At 39.4% G+C, this 22,723-nt stretch overlaps 1 protein-coding gene across 5 annotated transcripts in view; it reads right to left on the bottom strand.

Moving 5' to 3' along the window:
- klhdc8a (kelch domain containing 8A) overlaps positions 1–22,723 on the bottom strand; it is a 162,633-nt gene that overhangs the window by 49,036 nt on the left and 90,874 nt on the right. For 3 of the 5 annotated variants that reach the window (XM_037975458.1, XM_037975460.1, XM_037975461.1), the window contains 2 exons: positions 7,979–8,351; positions 6,337–6,547 (listed from right to left, as the gene is read on the bottom strand). In XM_037975458.1, coding sequence (XP_037831386.1) covers positions 6,337–6,547; positions 7,979–8,143 — 376 coding nt within the window. In that variant the 5' untranslated portion in view covers positions 8,144–8,351. Of the gene's footprint in view, positions 1–3,335; positions 3,707–6,336; positions 6,548–7,978; positions 8,352–14,545; positions 14,860–22,723 lie in introns of those variants that run through there. The other 2 variants (XM_037975459.1, XM_037975462.1) reach the window with 2 other exon arrangements.

The raw sequence follows: 22,723 nt of genomic DNA, 5'->3' as shown, positions 1-22,723 counted from the left end.
TTAAACAAATGCTATTTAGCTTAAAATGAGTGAAATATATATTTTTGTAAAGGCACAGAAAAGGTTGTTACATGAGGTCTCCCCCACTATAAAAACTGCTTGAGATAACAAAGAACCCCTCTTCTCAAATTAGCTCCCATATCAACCAAATACAAGCAGATGCCATTGAGTGATGTCAATGAACATTCAGCAGATAAAATAAAACAACCCCCATGCCTGAGCAGTAACACACAACCTGTTAAAAGTTAAGTATTTTACTGAGTTGGGTTTTGTAACTGGAGTTTTACAGGCCTCCCAAAGGTTTTCAAAGAGCTCTGGAGAGGATCTTTGTTGGCCATCCTGATCCTGAGGGGATGACCTGTTGTAAAAAATTTACGACAGGGTGTGATGGGGGTGGTGTTTATGTTAGTGTGTGATTTGATAGTAGAGAGGTGCTGTAATTAACAATCTTGTGTGTTTCAGCTCTCGTGTATCAGAGAAAGTGAGAGAAACGCTTGGTCTTAGTTGTGGTTTTGTGGAAAATGGATTATGATTTGTGGAATGTTCATATCATTCATCACATAGATCGGGAAATGGATAAAAGATAGTAATGAAAATGAGTTAACAAATTATTAGAAACGAATTGGCAAAGACACAGTTGAAAGATTAAAGAGAAAGGATGATGCTTAACAGATGTCTTAGGGGTGCCCAGAATTTATAGGCAGTTTTTTTTATCTTAGACCCATGGTTTTGGTCACTATTAGTGGGAGAAATCACATGTGTATGGTTGATACTGGACCTAAGTACTAACAGTAAACACCCCTCTCAAAATTTCATCAAATACTGTATCTGTTGTGTGCTTCTCTGGAAATACAGAAGAGTGGCTGCTTTCAAGAGATGTTCCATGTATGGAACAATCTGCATTTTGGACATTCTTTGACTCATGTCCGACAAACTGATAACACCAGACAACGTGCAGCTGACATTTCCAGAGGGAACACGCTGCATCAGATGGCACAGAACCTGGGGACTTTGAGTGGCTCCTGTTCAGCTGAGCAACAGGCTGAAAAATGGATGAGAACAATACCAGATTTCTCTAACACATCTCCTTGTGAGTTGGATCCAGCTGGGATGCCTGGATTAGCATCAAATGGCTAATGACCTACCTTGGACAAGCCTCACGGTACACTGAACTATGAACTGTGTGGTGATGAGAAGTATGATGAACGATGGGACAGTCTTCAGACACTGTAAGGAGACTGGAGATTACTCAGTTGTGGAAGACTGGATCTGAAGGAGTGAGAGAGTTGCACTGTGCATGCTTCGTAAGGTATCAGCTCGACATGTGAACGTCTCTGTGGTGGTGAAGTGAAAGTTTGGGTCTTATGATCAAATACTGCCAGAGAATGGGTGTCCACACAGAACCATCTGTTATCTCACTTGTATAAATTTAGCTAATACTAAATTTGTGGGGCTTCTAAATTTCAAAATCTGTTTACCTTCAAGGGAAAACAGTTCGCTAATTCTGGTTTGCTGCAAAACATTTTTTTGAATCACAATCAATTTTTGATCATGTCCCTAAAAAACTCTTGACATATTTACTATTGTCACAAGGGGTGGTATTTCTTTAGTATTTAGAATGACATACTGTTAGCAGCAACATTTTCTGATGATGTGAGGAAAGCTACTGAGATTGAGCTCCAGCATTTGTTTGTGTAACTTTTATAAAAAGAGTTGTATTTTCCACAGGTCCAAAACTGACACCATATCAAAAATGTTTTATTCTGAATCATTCTAAACCTGTAAACATTGATGGAGGTTTGTAATTGATAAATTTTAGCTAAAATTACATTCCTGATTTTAACTGCAAACTGACTCCTCTGAGAAGCCTGATTTTAGCTATAAACTATGCATCTTTGCTGGAGTGGACAGAGGATGTAGACATAATATAGTTTGATGCAGGTATATTTCAGGGTTCAAAATTGTCATTATTATTATTTTCATTATTATTATTTATTCTAAATGTTTGAACATAATGAAATGGATGATATCATCCTGTTAAAAAGGGGGAAAGGTACATCAGAGAGGAAAATTGTGATGTATTTTAGTTTAAAATTAGACTAAACTGAAATAGGACATACCATACATAATGTAAAGTTATTTCTTGATTTCTGAACTGTTAGATAAATCATATACATTACAAGTAATGATATGTACAAAAAAAAGAGATAATTGTGTGAATGGAAACTTTTAAAATATCATGTGAAGGAACCAGGAATAAAGTTGTTTAATGATGGATAAAGTTAACACAGCGAGACTGGCACATTGGTGACCTCTGTTGTGGGATTGAGAGGAAAACTGGTATGGGCTCAATCATAAATTTGGTGCGATGTATCATTCAGGATCTCAAGGGCTCATGGAATAACCTAACAAAATACTGAAAAAGGATTGTCTAAAGTCTGCGCAGACACTAAATTAAAATAAACTGGAGTTTTATTCACAGTATTGTTTAATATGAGATCCACCTCAAAATGCTACTTTGATTTTGAGTCCACATGAACTTTTATTTGTAAGAAAAATGCATTGTTTTTTATTGTGTATTTTGAATCTTTTATTGTCTTTTATTTATAAGCATTATTGTTTATTACTTTTGAAGCTCCTGGGAACAACAGGTTCCTATTATCTGGGATACTAGTGACTGTTAAAAGAATGGGAATGTTAGTTTTAATGGCCATGCACATGCAAACACGACGGAGAACTGGACTAAGTTTATACCAAGTTCTGTGCGGATGATCGCCCCGGACTGGACTGACCCCACTCAGGTGAAAGGTTCTTTCCACAAACATGTGTGAAAGTAATTTGAAACAGTTGTCAAAGGACAGCTAACCAGACAGCAACCAGCTCAGAGGGCAGAGGTCAGAGCTGTAGTAGCAGCTCTTCATTGGGTCTTACCTCCTGACCTGAGAGAAAAAATCAGATCTGAAATTGTGGAAAATATTGGATGTAACCCTAAAACAAAATTGGTGATAATCTGTGCACATACAAATTTGAATTGGTTTGACGCATTACTGATCGTTCTGATGTCTATGAGGAGCTTAGTTAATTTAGGGACAGGTTTCACTCCATATGAGCTGCTGATTGGATGACAGTTCCCTGGACAGCGAGGGAGGACACGACAAGTGAGTATAAAGCACATTTTGTTAACCTGTCAGTTCTAGTAACAGGTTTTGCTGAGGGAACACCTGGAGACCAGAACAGCCCTCACACTGCCCCCTGTGTGTTGCTGAAAGTTATAAAGAGAGAGTGGGAGGAGCCAAGGTGGACAGGACCATTGCAGGTCACTGAGAGAAGCTCACATGTGGTTCCATTGCAGTCAGTGTTCTGCTGCTGAGAAGCCCAGTCAAGCTCTGACCGAGGTCCGGGCCTGGCTGCGCCCTGAAGGGTCAACAGGGACAACCCCAACAAACTGAGTATCCTTTTTGCTGAAAGGAAGGACCACCTCGCCACCGGAAAACAAATACACATAAAGCACACAATTTAGCTGAAGTCAGAACAGATTTATATAGAGACTTTTAAACACACACAAAGAGAACTTGGGGGTCCTAGAGATGCAAATTTACCCACCAATTAACTAAGAACCCTTCACCTGGGAGGTGCCTCTCAACTCTTCGCAGCGCAGACTTGCCCGCCAAGGGATGCAAATTTCATTGTCTTTATTTTCCTGCATCTAAAGGGGTGCATGTGAGATATAGAACATCTTGAAATACATCAGAGAAAATTAGGGTTCTATTCATTTTTATTATCATTCATAAGGTTTCATTTAGAGTTATAGTTTTCATTTAAGTAGTGCAGTATTGTTAAATAAGTTTCACTGGGGATTAGTAGGATGACAAAAATGTTGTTCCTTAAGGATAGATAGAAGGTGTTGGCAGTTTTGGAAATATTTCTGTTGTAGTTTGTGGGATTATTTTTCTGTATGGGCATAAGCAGGCTGGTGGTGGTCTCTTAAGAGAGACCAAAAGGGGGATTGTGGAACGCTTTATTTAACATTCGATTATTATATCTTTATCTGATTTGTGTTTATCACCATTTTATATTTAGCCACCATTTTAAAAGCTTTAACAAATAGTTGTTTAGTTTATCTGGAAAGAGAGAGATAGGTGTTAGACACTCTGGAAGGTGAGCAACGGACGTGCCAACCAGGAAGGGGGAAGGAGTTGCCCTTTGACCTCCAGAAAAGGGAGGCAGTGATCCACCCTCTGGAGGAAGGGGGGCCTAGTAATAAGACCAGACAAACATACTTTGTCTCTTCAGACAATCCTGGGGTGATGGCTTGACTAGTTTTCAAGGTGATCTGTATCTCATTCCCATTGATCGTCTCCCAGATGCATCTGGTTTTATTATTGCATGAATATTGACTAATGGTGTTTGAATAAATGTGTTAAACTTTAAGGTAAGGTCTTTCCCAACAACCAACTTGTGGAGGTAAAGGTAGATACCTCAACAATAGTTAACGTTGCCACCATATTGGATGTGGCAAAGTGGAGCGATCGGAGAAGATTCCTCATTCATGTTCTGCGTGAAATTATAGTAACAGGTTTACAGTCCAAACCAGAGCTGATGGCATTACGTTTTACTTTCCATCCCCTTTTGCCAACATTCCTGCTTTAGTGTGTGATCATAGCTATTTACCAACCCGCTTTCGTGGTCTTGTGGACAATGCACTGGTGTACATTTATATATATATATATATATATATATGTGTGTGTGTGTGTGTGTGTGGATATATGTATGTATATATTGTGAATGTATATAGGTTCATTAATGCCCCCTCTATAGATATAGATACATGTTCAATACCCCCACTCACTGTATAAATATATTAGTGTTCATCGATTTGAATATGAAAACTGTTAATCAAAATCAGTTAAATGAGAATGTTTGTGCTCTTTATTCAGAAAATCCACATTGCATCTACATTTCAGGATGTAGTTTTACAGACACAGATTAAATGTTAAATAAATATTCCTATATTTATCATCACAGTAATAGTGTTTCACATGTTAGTAGGTCTAAAGACTCAAAAGAATACATGTTGGATTGGTGCTTACCATAAAAATTTAAGGAGTAAACAATTTTTAGTAATCACGTTAAAAGTTACAAACATTGTCTTTGGTGTCTGTTTGTTTTCCAAATATATTAGTGTGTGTAAATAACAGGCATTAACTTAAAACACTTTGTAGAACGGTGCTTCATGAAGTTCAGTCTGTTTCCTTGTATTAGTTAAAGGGCAGGTCTGCCACATCCAATATGGCGGACGTTCTGACGCTCTGGGACAGAGGAGGCAATCATACATTTTATTACAGTATTCAAAAGAAAGTTGCCTATAATTAAATTGACAGTAAGTAATCACCATAAGTAATGACATACATTTGTATACTTAAATAAATATTCTTAGGCTATAAAATTAAAAAAATTACCCTGGTATCTTCTCTTGTGTCTTTCATAACTCTTTCCATTTTGAAACTTCCGCCTTTTGGTGCAGTCCTTTGATTTACTGCTTGTGATTGGCTGTTTTTCATCGAACTGAACATAGTATGTACAAGGCATGCTTTGATTGGATGAAAAAGGCCAGTCTGTGATTGGCTGGTGGTGTGGCTCATTTACATACAACTTAAGGTTGCAAGCGCAGAGAGAGCCGGACGAGCGAGCAGCTTGTCAGAGCCAAGCGTGCGAGCAGAGAGAGCCAAGCACGCAGGCAGTTTGTCAGAGTTGAGCGATCTGTGCCCTCAAATCAGTGTTGCTGCGCGCTCCACCTGGTGGCACAAAAATCATGCCATAATCTTACAGTACTTTAAAACTGTGGCATGAATGGTAGTTGGTGATATGGATTCCTTCAAGAAATGCTAAGCTTTTAATTTAAAGTTTTCTTCTGTGAAAAGACATGATTTTCACATGATAAGTCCCCATGTTTTTTTTCATTATGGGCTTCTTGATAGAACATCTGCTAAATAGCTCAAATCTTAACCTGGTCAACTAATATTTAGAAAAAACTTTTAAGTGTCCTAACATTTGACAGCATTTCTCATCTCGCATTCAGTCTTTTTCACTTACTGTTACACAAAGCAACAGAATATTTACGAAAAATTTAAATTTTTGGCTTGATTATTTTAATTACACAAAATTGGACTTGATTAAGGGAAGTCCTTAAAGAGATGCTGTTGCCACATTTCCTAATTTTAATTTGATTGAAGAGCTGCAACTAAATGACTGTTTTTCTGGAAGCTGATTGTTGCACAGGTTGGACAGGTTGGGAGGACAAACAAAAATTAATAGTAGGTATGAAACAATGCATACCTTTCACTGTGATAGATACACCCATCAGTGCTTCCCGCAGAGCACTTCTCTTTCTCCACCTTCCGTCCTCAATGTTGTACATCTCCACCACCTTAAGGGGACTCTGGTCCTCTCCCACCCCTCCTACAACCAGGATCTGCTTTCCGAGCACTGCCACAGCTGCCCCAGCACGTGGTGTGGGCATCGGGGACAAACTAATCCACCGATCACTCTGCAAACAAGGAATAGAGGAAGATGGTCAGCTGGCACAACTTTTTAGTGATTTTAAGACTTTTTTCCTAAATATTCAGAAAATTCAGTTCTTTTACCGAATATAAAAGTATTTATGTTGTAAAATTAGTTTTTAAAAAATAAAAATCATATTTGACACAAAACAGACAACTCAGCAAAGCATGGCAGCAAATTGGGGCCACTCAGACTGTTTCGGTCCCTCTGTTCTGTCAATTTAGTTACTTTTGGTGTGGTTTTTTTGAGTTATTATTGTCTCTCCGTTTAGTTATCTCCTTGTGTTTCTAGTCACTTCTACTCAGCCAGTTCTGTTTCACAGCCCCACTCTCAGCTGATCCCCATTGTCATTTGCCCAGGTGTTTTGGTTCAGCTCATCAGCTCTTGTCCTCATTTTCTCCTGTTTTCCACTCCTTGGTGAGCAGTCACTTATGTGTTTTCAGCCCTGTCTGATTTATCTCCGTGTCTCCTGGTATTCTCGTGTTCTGTAAATTCCTCTGCCTCACCAACTTGTTATTTTTGTTGAAATTTTTGAGTTCCCTTGAGCTTTCGGCAATTCAGTCTGCACTACTATTGTAAAAACACACTCTTAATCCTGACAACTGTTTCATCATCCCTTAAGTAAAAGAACCTCTGTAATGTTTGAATATTTCATAAATCAGTGTTAGATGGCTAACCTTATGCTGTTTTGTTAATGATTAGAGTTTTACAAGCTTCTGGCAATGGATCTCTTGTACTTGACCTGTGTGAAATAATTATCTTTGCCAAGGATGTTATGTTTTCAGTGGTGTTGGTTTGTTTGTTTGCTTTTTAGCCAATTGTGTGCAGGCCAAAGTGTTTACACTGTTCAGACTGTGTAGAACAATGATCACCAACAAAATTTGCAAAAATGTTTTTGTGCAGACTGTATGTAGGCATGCCTTTGATATTATACTAATGCCCCCTGGATGCCTATCTAGGGAGGTGTTCTCAAGCTGCTACCCCTGCGACCTGTTACATGACATGTCATGCCATATTATAAGATGTCACACTCAGAGTATGTGTTGTGAATCAGCTACTACTACATCAAATTTTAGCCCAATATCTGTGAAGAAAATTTTTTTTTGACTGACCTTTTTAAACTACATTTTAAAAGGACATCAAGAACATACAAGGGTCATCATTTATAATTTATAATAGGGACCTAGTAGTTTTAGACAGTATTTTTTGGAATGAGATGCTAGTGTTTTAAAGTTTTCAAACATTTAAATGTTTGAACATCAAAGAAAAAGGAAAAACCTTAATTCCTTCATCACAAAACACAAAATTCAATAAAATTAGGTTAATTCGTAAAACCTAATATTACAAATTTTGTCCATAAGGAACTTTGCAAATAGAATGACAAAACATTGGCTCCAGCCAACAGGTTGTTTCTAACCTCAGGTGAATAGAGCTCCAATGAAGGGCAAGGTCTTCCAGCAGCATCGCAGCCCCCTAACATGTACATCTGTTCCCCCACCTCAGACAGGGAGTGGTAGACACGCCCGCTAGACAGTCGTGCAAGGCTCTGCCAGTGAAATTCATTGGCATTAGGCACTGCCATGACCTAAACACCAAGATGTGGGACTAGAGGACAGAATAATAAAAGTGAACTGAAAAGGTGGAAGGGAGGGGACAGCTGGCAGTGTTAGATTGGGGGTCAGAACGAAAAGGGGGCTGAAGCAGTGGTAAGCAGTGGGGGGTGTCAGATCAGTTTAAGGTCAGCCTGAAGCCTTGTCTTCTCTGGAGGGTTTGCCACCTCACTCAGGCTCCTGCAAAACAGAGAGGACAAAGCAACAATCATCTTAGTAACATACAACATCCATATACCGTAAATCAGAGCACAACTTAAAACTGAATTAGTTGAATGAATTTACTATTCAAACTGTGGTTCAAGGTGTGTTTTAAGGTGCCATATAAGACAAAATCACGGTGTGTTAAAAGTCAGAGAATAAAAGTGTGTTTTTAAAAGAGATCTAAAAACAGGAAGCGAGGAGGCCTGTCTGACACTCAGGGATAAATTGTTTCAGAGCTTTGGAGCAACAACAGCAAATGCTCTGTCACCTCTGAGCTTCACCCTAGTTTTGGGGACTGTCAGCAGTAACCGATCAGCTGATCTTAGGGATTGCGGTGAGTAGTAAGGCTGAAGCAACTCAGATAGATATGGTGGGGCAAGGTTGTGCAAGCATTTAAAAACAAATAACAGGAGCTTAAAATGAATTCTGTAGTGCACAGGGAGCCAATGAAGGGTCGCCAAGATGGGAGTGATATGCTCGTGCCTACTGGCCCGAGTTAACAAGCGAGCAGCAGAGTTCTGCACAAGCTGCAGACGGGCAAGAGAGGTCTGTATAAATTAAATGAGTATAAATGAATGAACTGTGTAAACCTCAGAATACAGCAGCTCCCCTGTTACCCAAATAAACATTAATTTTAAGCAACGGTATTGGTTATATAAGGTATATAGGTTTTCTCAGAAAAAATAGTATTGCTGTAATGCAAAATAAAGTGTCTGCAGTTTTTAGACACAATTTGCATTTTAACTAATTTACAATCTGGTTTTAGAAAACAGAACAGCACTTTTACTGCCACTTCAAAGGTTAACATTTTCTCACTAAAGCACTTGATTGTAGAAAATATTGTGTTGACTTGTTCATCAACTTGTCTAAGGCAGTGGTTCCCAACCCTGGTCCTCGAGGAACACTATCCTGCATGATTTCATTGTTTCCTTGCTCTTCAGCAGGCCTTCAAGTTCTGCAGAAGCTTGTTAATCACTGTCATTCAATTTTACTTCAATAACTCTATTGGTCACAGAAAGATTTAGAAGAGGCCATTGCTCAAAGTTGTGTTTAATTTGTTTAAGCAAAGAGAGAGAAAAAAAGTCTTATTAATATTAAGCACTGTCTCAGCTATGTACATTCTAAGAAAGACTGAATGGATATCTTGAATGGCAGATTATTGAGTGGATACCCTATTGTCTCTCTGTTAACAGCAAATACCTATTTTTTCCAGGATTAAGTTTGTAACCAGAAATTTTACTAATTGAAAAATATGATGCTACTGGTCTCAAGAGCATCCCTTATCCATGACATGCAGGTGAACAGCTGAGTCTTGTCCAGAAGTGCTGCATCTCCTGTGTTGATCCATGTGTCTGTGGAGAGGCTGTTTAGATTCTCTTGTATAGAGGTCTGAACTCTCTTCCCTGTTCTGTGATGGGTTTTCTACACTTCCTGGCTGATTTGACAAATGCCTAGGCTATCCACAGGTTTGCGGAGTGTTTTTGGATGTGTTTGTGTTCCCTTTTTTTCTTCTATCCCAGATGGGAAGCAAATCATCTCCAACAAAAGAATAGAATCCATTTGCTTTTTTATTTTTTGTGTGCGTGCGTGTGTGTGTTTTCACATGTACTTGTATATTTATTCCCTTTTACAATGAAGCCAAATTACTCTGAGTAAAAAAAAAAAGGCATTTCGATAAATAGCTAAGGTTTTGATTTTGATTTGCTTCTTGAATTAACCCCTTTCGGAGTTCCTTACTCCTCAACAAAACCCAATATAAAAAACAGTCTGGCAGTAGAATGTGTTGCTACCAAAAATACTTTACCTATGAAATTACTTCAGTATTTTTAATTTCATTCTGATATTTACACTGATAGCACTTTTAAACAAAGTATATACAGCCTTTTAAAGTAACATATTACAATGCTATTATCTCTCTAAGAAAACTAAAATACAGAAGTGTGTGTGACACTTCAAAAAGAATTAAGAGGGTAAGCAGTGACCAGGTGTTGCTCATCAAATTAATTGATTAACTGCTTAACACAGAAGTGTGAGCACCTCAGCAATTGCAAATGTTTTGTCACATTATTAGTTTTTAAAAACTATTGATTGTATATCATATAGACCCTAAAACTATCATAGAAATATGACAATTATCATATATCTGGCAACACTGGTGATGGGGCTGGAGAAACTGATTGATATACAGTATGTCCAAACTACATAAAAAGTCCAAATATACATCAGTTTTGGCATTTCAGTGAAAAAAAACTCTTGGTTTTATCGACGTGAACACACATATCACCAGCTAGACCATGTGCTCGCCATGCACCCCCTGCTCTTGCGTGCATGTTTGCCAATCACAACAAACACACCCATCTTAACACCTCCACCCCACCCCCCAAGCGAGAAAGCACACTCTAATTCAGCACATATACTGGACACAAACATAAACACAATACTTTTGCTTTTGCTCCCATTTTTCATTTGCTAAACTCAAAGATCTTAGACTGTTTCTATGTATACAATAGGCATTTTTCTCTCCAATTTACAAAATTTGTGTAAATCTGTGTTAGTGAACATCTACAGCTCATACTTTCAGATTCAGCCTCAGTCAAGATGGCTGCCACACTAATCAACCTTAGGGAAAACAAAATTGGCTATAACTTAGACTGTTTTTCAGATATTGAGCTGAAACTTAGTGTGGTAGTGGTTGAGATTATTTTGCAGAACTTTTAAAAAAATTTCAATAAACAATTCAACTCTGTCTGGCAAAATATCTCATGAACCACTGAGTAGATTTTATTAAAATCTAAAATTGATTAATATTTGAAGCCAGCTCAATTCAAGTTGTCCACCACAGCCAATCGACATCAGAAAATACAGAAATGACAATGATTTAGTCAATTTTACAGATATTGACCTAAAATATGGTGTGTTATAGGTGACAATCATTCACAACACATACTCCAAATGATACACATTGGGCATAATCTTTACTTAAAACCTTACAATTAACTGTCTGTTAGCAAAATATCTCATTTACCACTGGGTGAATCGTAATGAAACTCTCAGAAAGTAATCATTGTATGTACATCTGCAGCTCATTAACTTTTGAAGTCACCCCAATTTAAGATGGCCATCACAGCCCATCGCTCTGCAATAGGTTAACCCTGAAGCCTGACTATGTAATAGCCAGATAAACTGCTTAAAAGACTTTACACGTCTTCATTTTGCATGTTCAAATTTCATGTTTAGATGTCAAAAAAGGATAGTACACAAAGGAAGTGCTAGTGAAGTGTTAATTGCATAAAAACAATCACAAAATTGAAAAAAGTATGAAACACTTCAGCTTTTGTTGCACTCTACTGTTGTTTGCTCAGGTTCTGGACAGTAAGTACAAGGTTAAAAAAAAAAAGTTAACAAGTCCCAATACATAATTTTGTCCCTGTAGGTACCTTGTAAATGCTTTGAAAGTGCCTTTAGGTACCCTGTAAGTACCTCGTAAGTACCCAGAGAGATCTGGTGACTGTGGAGGCCATTCAAGTACAGTGAACTCATTGTCATGTTCAAGAAACCAGTCTGAGATGATTTGCGCTTTATGACATGTCACATTATCCTGCTGGAAGTGGCCATCAGAAGATGGGTACACTGTGGTCATAAAGGGATGGACATGGTTAACAACAATACTCAGATAGGCTGTGGCATTGACACAATGCTCAATTGGTACTAATGGGCCAAAAGTGTGCCAGGAAAATATCCCCCACACCATTGCACCACCACCACCAGCCTGAACCATTGATATAAGGCAGGATGGATCCATGCTTTCATGTTGTTGACGCTAAATTATGACTCTACCATCCGAATGTCGCAGCAGAAATCAAGACTCATCAGACCAGGCAATGTTCCAATCTTCTATTGTCCAATTTTGGTGAGCCTGTGCGAATTGTATCCTCAATTTCCTGTTCTTCGCTGACAGGAATGGCACCCGGTGTGGTCTTCTGCTGCTGTAGCCCATCTGACCCCAAGGTTCGATGTGTTGTGCAGTCAGAGATGCTGTTCTGCATATCTCAGTTGTAACGAGTGGTTATTTGAGTTACTGTTGCCGTTCTATCAGCTCAAAACAGTCTGGCCATTCTCCTCTGACCTCTGGCATCAACAAGGCATTTACGCCCACAGAACTGCCGCTTACTGGATATTTTCTCTTTTTCGGACCATTCTCTGTAAACCCTAGAGATGGTTGTATGTGGAAATCCCAGTAGATTAGCAGTTTCTGAAATACTCAGACCAGCCCGTCTGTCACCAACAACCATGCCACATTCAAAGTCACTTAAATCACCTTTCTTCCACATTCTGATGCTGCAGCAGATCGTCTTGGCCATGCCTACATGCCTAAATGCATTGAGACTGTGAGGATCTGGAGTTTGTCTCTTTCCCCATTGGGCGGTGCAACTAACTCTCCTTCCCCAGCAGCAGTTGATTGCCCTTGATGAGCAGCTCCTGCATTTAAGCCTCCGGCTGGTTCCAGATCACCGCTGGAGCATCAAGCCTACTGGGTTAGAATCACAGCCACCAGGTTCTAACCTCAAGCCTAAGTCTATGATAACCTTGTTGATGTTTGTTTCCTACTTCAGGTTAAATTGCTCAACCTTGGTGACCACTACCTGTCTGGAACTTACCTGTTGGGAAGACTGGACAAATTTACCTTTTGCCGGATCGCTGGACTCCTTACCTCCTGGATTGCCTCTGGATAACACTGCCTCGCCTCAGCGCCACGATCATTCCTCGAACCTGTAAGAGAAGAAACAACCACTCTCCATTCCTCCAATACTTAAACAAACTAATCCTGTACCTGAGACTCACCTTGCTCCTCCTTGCCTTTTCAGATTCTTCCTGGTTGCCTCTCACTGTGAATACGTGCACCTGTAAATAAAATCACTTACCTTTTTACTCAAGTGTCCGTGTCTGGTTTCGGCTCCGCTCTCATGACTAAAACTCTGGTTCATGTCAGAGTTGCTGCCAAATGATTGGCGGATTTGACATTTGCATTAATGAGCAGTTGGACAGGCGTACCTAATAAAGTGTCCGGTGAGTGGATTTTGTTTGTTTAAAAAATCCTTTTGGAAATCCAAATTAATCTTGTTCTTTGTTTATTAATGAAGTTATACATCTAAAACCCCATAAGTACCCTACAGGTACACTGTGAGTACCCGATATGCATTCTGTAAGTACCCTGTAAGCATCCCACAAGTACTTTGTTATTACCTTACAAGCACTTCAAAAATACTCTGTAACTACACCGTAGTGACATAAGTAACCTGTAAATCTCCAGTAAGGACCCTGTGAGAAACCTTGTAGGTGTCCTTTAAGTATCCTGTAAGTACTGTGTAAGCGTCCTGTAAGTATCCTGTAGGTGTCCTGTAAACACCCTATAAACATCCTGTAAGTACACTGTAAGTATCCTATAGGTACCCTATAAGTACCTCCAAAATACCCTGTGGGCGCCCCATAGATGTCCTGTGAGCATCCGATACAGATCCCTAAAAGGACCCTTTATGCATCATTTAAGTGCCCTGTAGTTTCCCTATAAGTACTCTGAAAGTACTTTGTAAGTTCCCTAAAGTATAATGAAAGTACCCTATAAGTATCCCATAGGTACCCTGAAAAAACCCTTTAAGCATCATGTAAGTGCCATGTATGTACCCCTAAATTACCCTGTAAGTAACCGGTAAGTACACTTAAAGCAACCTGTAAGTACCCTAAAAAAAATTTGTAATTACCTCACAGGTACCCTGTTAGCACCCCATAGGTTCTATGTAAATATTATATAAGTACCCTGTTAGTACCCAATATGTATTTTAAGCATCCTTCAAAGACTGCATAGGTACCCTGTAAGTATCCCATATGTATCCTGCAAGTGTTGTGTGTATTAGACTATCTTGTGTTAAGACTAACCTGGTTCTACTGAAAACATTTGTTTAACTATCACATTAACAAGCTCTGGTATGGTTTCTATGCATTAGATTAACTGAGTCACTGATCCAGTTTTATCTTCTCTCACAGAGTAATGCTAATGTCTTACTGCACATTTTTAAAAGTCTAGTAACGCAACGTTGTGGTCCACAACACAAACTACCATGCTCTAAATAAAATACTTTAGCAGCAGTGATCATCCACTTTAAGTCACCCACCTTTTTCTTTCATCACACAGCACTGCGTTTGTGTCAGTGGGATTCGAAGTCTTCTCCTTTTGTAAGCTTTCATCCTCTCATGAAAAGCAGTTGTAGTCTAGTAGACTCGCATTGATGTGTCATCTCTCGTGTTTAACTTCCATCCTTGTTGCTGTGATGTAGGGCGCTGCTGTTGTTAGGTTTTTCTTTCCCTGTCATCTCTCAAGAGCTTTCTTTTTCCTGTGTGAAACCCACTTCTCCTGCCTACATACAATTCCCAGAGTGGAACGGGGGAGGAACTGTATCATTGATGTGAGAGGAAGCATCCAGAATAAACCCACAATGCTTTGCGAGGCTAATTCTGACTACATCAGAAACGATATCGCTTTAAATGCAGCTTGTATCACAATCTTCTGTGACACGCAGCCTCTGAGCAAGTCTAATTATTATTGCCAGAGTCAGGTGGCTTTTAAGGTCACAAAAAGGAGGTTGTTGTAAAACTGGAGTGCTGTGATTTAAAACATTCTCTCAGCACCTTGTCCTTTTTAACCATGTGCAGCCTCCACTTCAAAAAGTCCTCCCCCTCTCTCCTATGTGTCTGTCTGTGTCCGTTTTATTGCTGTGCTTCATCTACCTGTCACACCTTTCATCACCCCGCAGACGCAAGAATAAAGGGTAGAGGCTGAAGATAAAAAGGACTGTCCTGCAAAATAAAAATTTACCCCCTTTTTGTTGCATTCAACAATAGGTTGCCATAGCAACAATTGGTCTTTTCTCAAGAGCTTTTCTTGTACATATCATTTGCAGGGTTTCCCCCAGCAAGGGTATGTGCGCCAACAGTGACGCAATCGCACTGTCACCGCCCCTGCGCGAAGGTCCCGCGCGGTGTCACGTCATGAACATTTTGTAAATAGGCGAGGACCCCGTGCGCCGCACTCCATTCAAAATGGACCATTTCGCTCTAGGGGAGCTGGTTTGTCTGTATCAACATTTATATGATCCCTCTATGAGAGATCACAAAGATAATCAAACGGCTCAAAACTCACGGAAGGAGATTACTGCTGCAGCCGATAAAGAAGAGTGTTTCTAGAAATATTTGTTCTATGATGAGTGAATCACAAGTAAAGCAAATAAATTAATGAAAGTCAAACTGAATGCTTTAAGTTTAAACATTCTCACTGTATCACAGCCAGAAACACAATAGCTCTTCCACCTGAATACGTGCAGCCATATTTGATGTGAGAACCATCTGCTCTCTTTTTTTTACCATATTTCCGCTGGTTACATAGCGTACTGCCGTCTTTTTGGAGAATACTGCACCGACCTAAGTGCCAAGTATAAATGCCTCCACCACATGCTCAGGTCTGCGTGCTGTTTGCGGAGTCCTGCAGGACTCTAGTAAGCGCCGAGGCCGATCCACCTTCAGCCACTGCTGGAGTTAGCATGTCACTGGAGCTACAGCAAAAAACATATCGAGCGGGTTTAACCAAAAATGGTTGGTTGAGCTGAAATTCAGCAGGTGGCTTTACAAGACCGAATATTGTAAGCGTATGTTGTACTTAGTGAAAATATTAATATTATGTAAGTTAATTTATCCTCCACAAACATTTAATGCCAAAGTTCTAAGCAAAAAAGTTTGCAGAATGACTCCCATCTTCTACCATACCTTTTACTCCAAAAGTTAGTTTGTTGTATATGTACATCCAATGATTACTTTTTAAAAGTTTCAATAATATCTAGGCTTTGTGTGGGGTTTTCCTTTGTTTTGGTTTTGTGTTCTGGATGTGTTTGTTTCTGTTTGGATTCTGTCTTTGTCGCTCGTGTTCATGTTTCATTCACTCTTCCTCAGTCACTCTCTCAGTTTCCCTGCCACACCCATCTCCACCTGCCCGTGATTATCCCCACACACCTGACTCCACTTTCCTCATCATCCTCTGTGTTTAAAACCTGGTCATGTCCTTCCATACTCTGCTGGTTCATTGTTTGTTGTTGCTCATAATGTATGTCTCTGTGCTCCTGGTTTTCTGTCTCTGTGCCTGTTCCTGTGTAAGTCGCTCCGTTCCATATGTTCTCGTCTGTGTTGTTTATTTAGTCTTTGCTGCCACGTCAGCTTTTTGTTTTTGTTCTGTTTATTTTTTACTTTAATAAATTAGTTGTTTAATATGAGCCAGCACTCTGGGATCGCCTTTATCTCCACAAATCCTGACACTTTGGTTGATAAGATATTTTGCTAACAGACAAATAGAGTTGACTCTAACAATAATTAGCAAGGTTTTAGGAACAGATCTTGAGCAATCCATTTGCTCTCAGACCACAAGTCAAGATGACTCTCAGGTACTACTATCTATCCACTATCTATAATTTAACTCATTACTTGTAAAATTGACTGAGTTATAGTCATTGTTGTCTTTTCTGTAGTTACTTAGCTGTGGCATACATCTAAAGTTGGACTGACTCCAAAGCTTATTTCTGGTTTTCTTTACGGTTCTTATACATTTTATGTAATCAATGATCTGCATTTTGCCAGGTTAGGTTATTACAAAGAAAGCCCCCAAGTAATGTTGAGCTTTAAAGAAAAAATTTCAGGCACCTTTCAAAATTTCCTCAGAAACATTAAAATTTTGTTTTGCATAATAACAAGTGTAATCATAGATGTCCATTTCTAAATTTGGGTACTACCACGTTGTGTAGAAGTTGTATAACTGAACTAAGTGATGTCCTCCAATGATGCTGCTTGTGTCAGCATAAGTTTGAGGGGTCCACTAAAAGATTTAGATTATGATAACCAACCCTCATTTGACCCTCTTCAAGGAAATTTAAATTTTCCACTGAATTTTAAAATTTACCACCCTACCCAGAGTTAGGTCTAATTAAAATCCATTTATGTAATCTGTTCTGTTCTGTTCTGTTTTGTCAGTCTCCATTGTCTCAGTTTTTGCACCACAGATGTATCCTGCAACAGCTCTATTCAGCAGTTCCAGTATCTTTAAATCACAAATTTGGCCATCAGACTGTGTGAGAAATAACAGCTACTGAAAATATTAATGCTGTGTTAAAGTTTGAAACAGTAGAGAAGATTCTGTGTTGCACAACTGAAGGGCAAACTAGTAAAGATGTTAAAATGCATACTCTATAGACATGTTTTTATGAATTCACAATGACTGGCATTTTGATTTCTAGTACCTCAACTCACTTGTTTCTATAGAACCATAATTAGATTCATGGGTGTCAGAAAATAGCAGCACAGCATTGTCTCTTTATGCATTTGATACCCTAGCATATGCACTGTGATCCCCAGTAATAGGAGATTGCCACATATTTATTGATCATGTCAAAATTCTATAGCATGAATGTAGCAACTTTAATATACCTCATGCACTGCAGATGTCTTGATAACAAAAGTCATGTAGCAGTGACCCAACTATTACATTTCATAATCTCATACTATGCTATGTAAATGCCCTATGTGTACTGCCACAGTTTTGTGATGTACTTGTTATGTACTTGAATACACAATATGCTGCCATTGTTTTTTTTCTGTATTGTTAGAGCTCAGTATCAGTGGAGTATTCCTTTGTGTTCTTGGTATATTTGTAATGTCTACATTGTGTTTTTTCAGTAGCACAGAGTGTGCCTGATGTGTACTGATACAAAATCAACAGTTTCTACTTATCATTCATTATAAAAAACATAGACGTGGAAGAAATTAATGTTGAAATTGTTGTTGTGGATTAGGTTTGGACTTTACCTGAAGAGAAACTGAGAAACAACAGAGAAGAACTAGTAAGAAGAAGAGCCAGAAGATGATGGGTGAGACCATGGCTAGATGCTGACAGAAGACTGATATTAAGACATTACCACAGTCTCATAGAAAAACTGAAACAAAAAGTTGCTGCTGAACATGACGGATAAACTGTAGCAACATTTTTGTATTTTGAGGTTTGCACTAAATGCATTTGTGTATGTTCTGTTACTTCTTGTCACTAGATAGCACTGCTGCAACAGCATGGGGCAAAGAAGCATGTGTTAAGAGCATAGAGGAAGACAAGAGTGTAGATTGGAGCCTTCAGTGCCTCTAGTGCTGACTGCAGAGCACTGAGTCCCTCCAGAACTTGCAGAACCTCTGGAGTTCCCTGAGTCTGCAGGCCCTGTTTCTGAGCCTGGGCCATCTGATTATGTTCCTGAGTTTGGGCCTTCAGTCCATGGACCTCCAGAGTTCCCTGAGCATCCAGAGTACCTGGAGGTTTACCAGGGTTCCACACTCATTTAGCCACTTGAACAACTGGGATTCGAGTTCTTAAATAAAAACCATAAGTTTAAAAAAAAATTAAAAAGAAAATTCTATTTTCATTTTGTTACATAATGCAGAACATACAAAAACATATAGAAAAGAAAAACAAAACAGAGTGACAGGTGACAACTTATCTTATTACCATCTTACTGTGTTTGGTTCCTGTAAATGTTTCTAAACAATGTCCATTTTTCCCACAGTTCTTCAGCTTTTGATTGTTGTAGTCTTAAAACGTATGTAAATCTCCCCACGTTATGGATTTCTTCCACAATGTCCATCCAGTTATTTAAGGTGGGGTGGGATGGGGCTTTCATGTGATGGCTTTCTTGGTCGCTGCCAAAAAAATTTAACCAAGTATCGGTCTTTACTTGGAATGTTACTTTCTGATAAATAACTGAAATACAGAACTTTACCTGCTCTGGGTAACTTATATCCTAGTATTTCTTTCAACTATTTACAAACATCATCCCAATAACATTTCAGCTTTATTGCCAAAAAATGTGAATAATCTACATTTTGTTCTCCACATATTCTCCAACATGGCTGCTGCACCAATAATGATCCTGTCAAATCATATTTTTCCAACAGAAAATTTACCATGTTCTGAAGTTAGTTTTACTCTGTTGAGTTACACAGATATCATACCATATGTCGTCAGTTATTTCCTTCTCCAGTTATTTTTCCCACTTTTCCTTTACATATAGCGTTGAAGTTTTCCCATTACCCATCAATCCTTGATATAACTTTGATACAAGCTTGTCTATTTTGTTCTTATATACATTCCCTAATATTTCTGTGATTTTGTTTGTTTACCTTGGGAGACCTGGTCTAATTTCCTTTTGGTAGTAATCTCAAGCTTGTAAACACATGTAGAAATCAAGTATTGCCTAATTAAATTCCATTTGTAAGATTCGAAAACTTTTAATTTTCCCCTCTTTTGTTAATTTCCCTAACATATTGTGAAGTTGGTATTGTCACTGGAAGGGACTGAAACAAATATAAAATTCTAGGTAATACTTTCATCTCAATTATTTCAATTCTAGCATTTAAATCAAGCATCAAAACATTCCACCTTTTCATACCTTCATAAATTTTCTGACTAAGAGAAATATAGTTAATTGTATATAGTTTATCTTGGTTGCTTGTAATTGTTATTCCTAGGTATACAATGGAATTTTTTACTCCGTTTAAATTTATATTTTTGGATAATTTCTGTTGTTTGGGTATAATTTAGTTACAGAATCTGAGTCTTTTCTATGTTTAATTTATATCCTGACAGGTGTCAGTAAAATGTAAAACAAGCAGCCTCGTCGTAAAACAACATGTGTCAGGTTGTAATGAATATTGCGAATGAAGTTGGTGGAGTTCTTGGATTTTTCAAGTCTTGTTTAACATGCTGCATTCCCCTAGACTCTGTGTCAGCCCAGTTCTCAGGGGCTCCATGTTGGTCTCCCGTCCACCTAGGAGAGACCTGTAACGGGGCTGTCTGCTCATACCTGTTACAACAAGGGTCGACGGTGATGCTTAACATTCACCCTCCCTTGGAGGGACAGAGGACTATGACTGCCCTGCACAGACCCCCTTTGAAGACCCTCCCACTTCTAAAAATGAGATAAAATTAAAAAATAAATAATTAAAATAAAATCATAAACTCTAAACTATATAATAAACAGCCCTGCACCATCCCGAGTTCATTTATGTGAGGATCTGGGTTTAGCTCCGCCTTTTGGGCGGCGCCACTAATCCTTACTCCACAGGTGTTCCAGATTCTACTGACGAGACCTTCCAACATTTAAGCAGCAGGCTGAGATCAGATCCTCGCTGGAGCATCGAACCTTCTGGGTTAGATTCTCCGCCTCAGCGTCTAACCTTGACTCCTGCTCCAAGTGTTAATTATGTTCTATGTCTTGCCTACGTTTTAGGTTTTGCCACGCCACGACTACATACCTTAAGGACAACTTACCTGGAACCATTCTGATACCTACCTTGCTGGAACTGGCTCGTCACTCCTGGAACTATCTGGAACCGCTCCTCCGCAACAACTCACCTCCTGGACCTGTAAGAAAACAAGAGTCATTATTATCACCACCTTGCAAACTTCTCTGACCAACATCGTACCCGAGACTCGTCCAGCTTCTCCTTATCTTACAGACTCCTCCGAGACCTGCCCACTGTATATAGCTTCACCTGTAAATAAAACTCACTTACCTTTATTTACGTCTCCGTGTCTGGTTTCGGCTTCGCTCTTTGGACAAACTATTCTGGGTTCTTGACAGTATGCTCCAGCCATACCAAAATGTCCAGAGTGGGTCAAAACCAGAACCATCAGTTTAAAGGGAATTACTTTTGTGTAAACAACAGGGTTCCGTCTTTGTCTACAAAACGCAGGTTAAAGCTGCGGATAGTTTACGTAGGCAAGAGATTCACCGCAAAAATGGCGGGGATCCGTACCCAGCCGGAACACATTAAGACAGCCTCAGAACTCGGCCGACACGATTCAATGATAAACGCTCTCTGTGAAAGACAACAATCAGAAATGGGCCGTCTAGACCAATTGACTCTATTAACTCAAGAAATTCACCAAAAATTGTCATTGCTAGTTCCTAGCACCGCAGATTCTTCTTCCGCATCCGTTTCCGCAACCGCGTCACTTCTGGCATTTACTTCCGGACATTTTCGCGAGGTTCCCTCGCCGACTCACGAACCTTTTTCTGAGGAGATTGGCAAATGTGCAGGGTTCCTCCTCCAGTGTTATTTAGTGTTCGCTCGTTCTCCGCAATCTTTTACCGATGGCCCGGCTAGGATCGCGTATATAATTGGACTCCTTCGCGACAAAGCATTAAAATGGGCAGAAGCTAAATACAGCTTTCGGGCTATCCGGTTAACCACATTCGACCAATTCATTGAGGATTTTGAACAGACTTTTGGGCTTAAATATACAGATACTGAAACAACTTAGAAGCTATGGAATTTAAGACAGAGTCCACGCTCGGTGGCTCAGTTCGCCATCGATTTCCGGACGTTGGCTGCTACTTCCGGATGGAATGAGTCAGCGCTAAACGGAGTCTTTATCCATGCGCTCCAAGAACCCCTCAAGGACCAGCTAGCGGGTTGGGAAGAGCCACGAGCACTGGACGACCTCATAGCCCTGGCCATACGTCTGGACAACCGCCTACGTGAAAGACAACAGGAGAAGAGGGACCGGACGACCGTCATCGGGCGTCACATTGTCACCACAGAGGCCGAACCAACAATCCAGAACATGGAACCAGAACCAATGCAGGTGGGGCGAGCTAGATTAACGGCAGAGGAGAGACTGAGGCGCTTAGAAGCAAGAGAGTGCTTTTATTGCGGTAATAGAGACCATTTTCGAGCCAAATGCCCCTATTTAAAAGGGAAGACTCACTAGGTAACCGAGGGGTACTAGTGAGTAGTCTCACACAACCTCTCGGATCACGATTTTTTGTTCATTCCACACTCCTAAATCATCAAATTAAGATTCCAGTCCACGCATTAATCGATTCAGGTGCCGAACAAAGTCTGATTTCCAAGGATTTAGTTGAAGAATTACAGTTAAAACTCACCCCATTATCTTCTCCCCTTCCCGTTATGGACATTTCCGGTCAAGTAATCACCAGAATCGCACACAAGGTTGCTAACCTTCAGTTTCTGGTTTCAGGGAACCATAGAGAGGAGGGGGATTTCTTTGTTTTTTCTGCACCTAACACTCAGATGATTTTAGGATTTCCTTGGCTGCAATTACAGGTGCTGGTCATAAAATTAGAATATCATGAAAAAGTAGATTGATTTCAGTAATTCCATTTAAAAAGTGAAACTTGTATATTATATTCATACATTACATACAAACTCATATATTTCAAATGTTTATTTCATTTAATTTTGATGAT

Source organism: Kryptolebias marmoratus, linkage group LG4 (genome assembly GCF_001649575.2).
Source record: "Kryptolebias marmoratus isolate JLee-2015 linkage group LG4, ASM164957v2, whole genome shotgun sequence".
NCBI classification, from domain to species: Eukaryota; Metazoa; Chordata; class Actinopteri; order Cyprinodontiformes; family Rivulidae; genus Kryptolebias; species Kryptolebias marmoratus.
The sequence above is the reverse complement of the archived record's forward strand: the minus strand, read 5'-3'. Positions and strand labels throughout refer to the sequence as shown.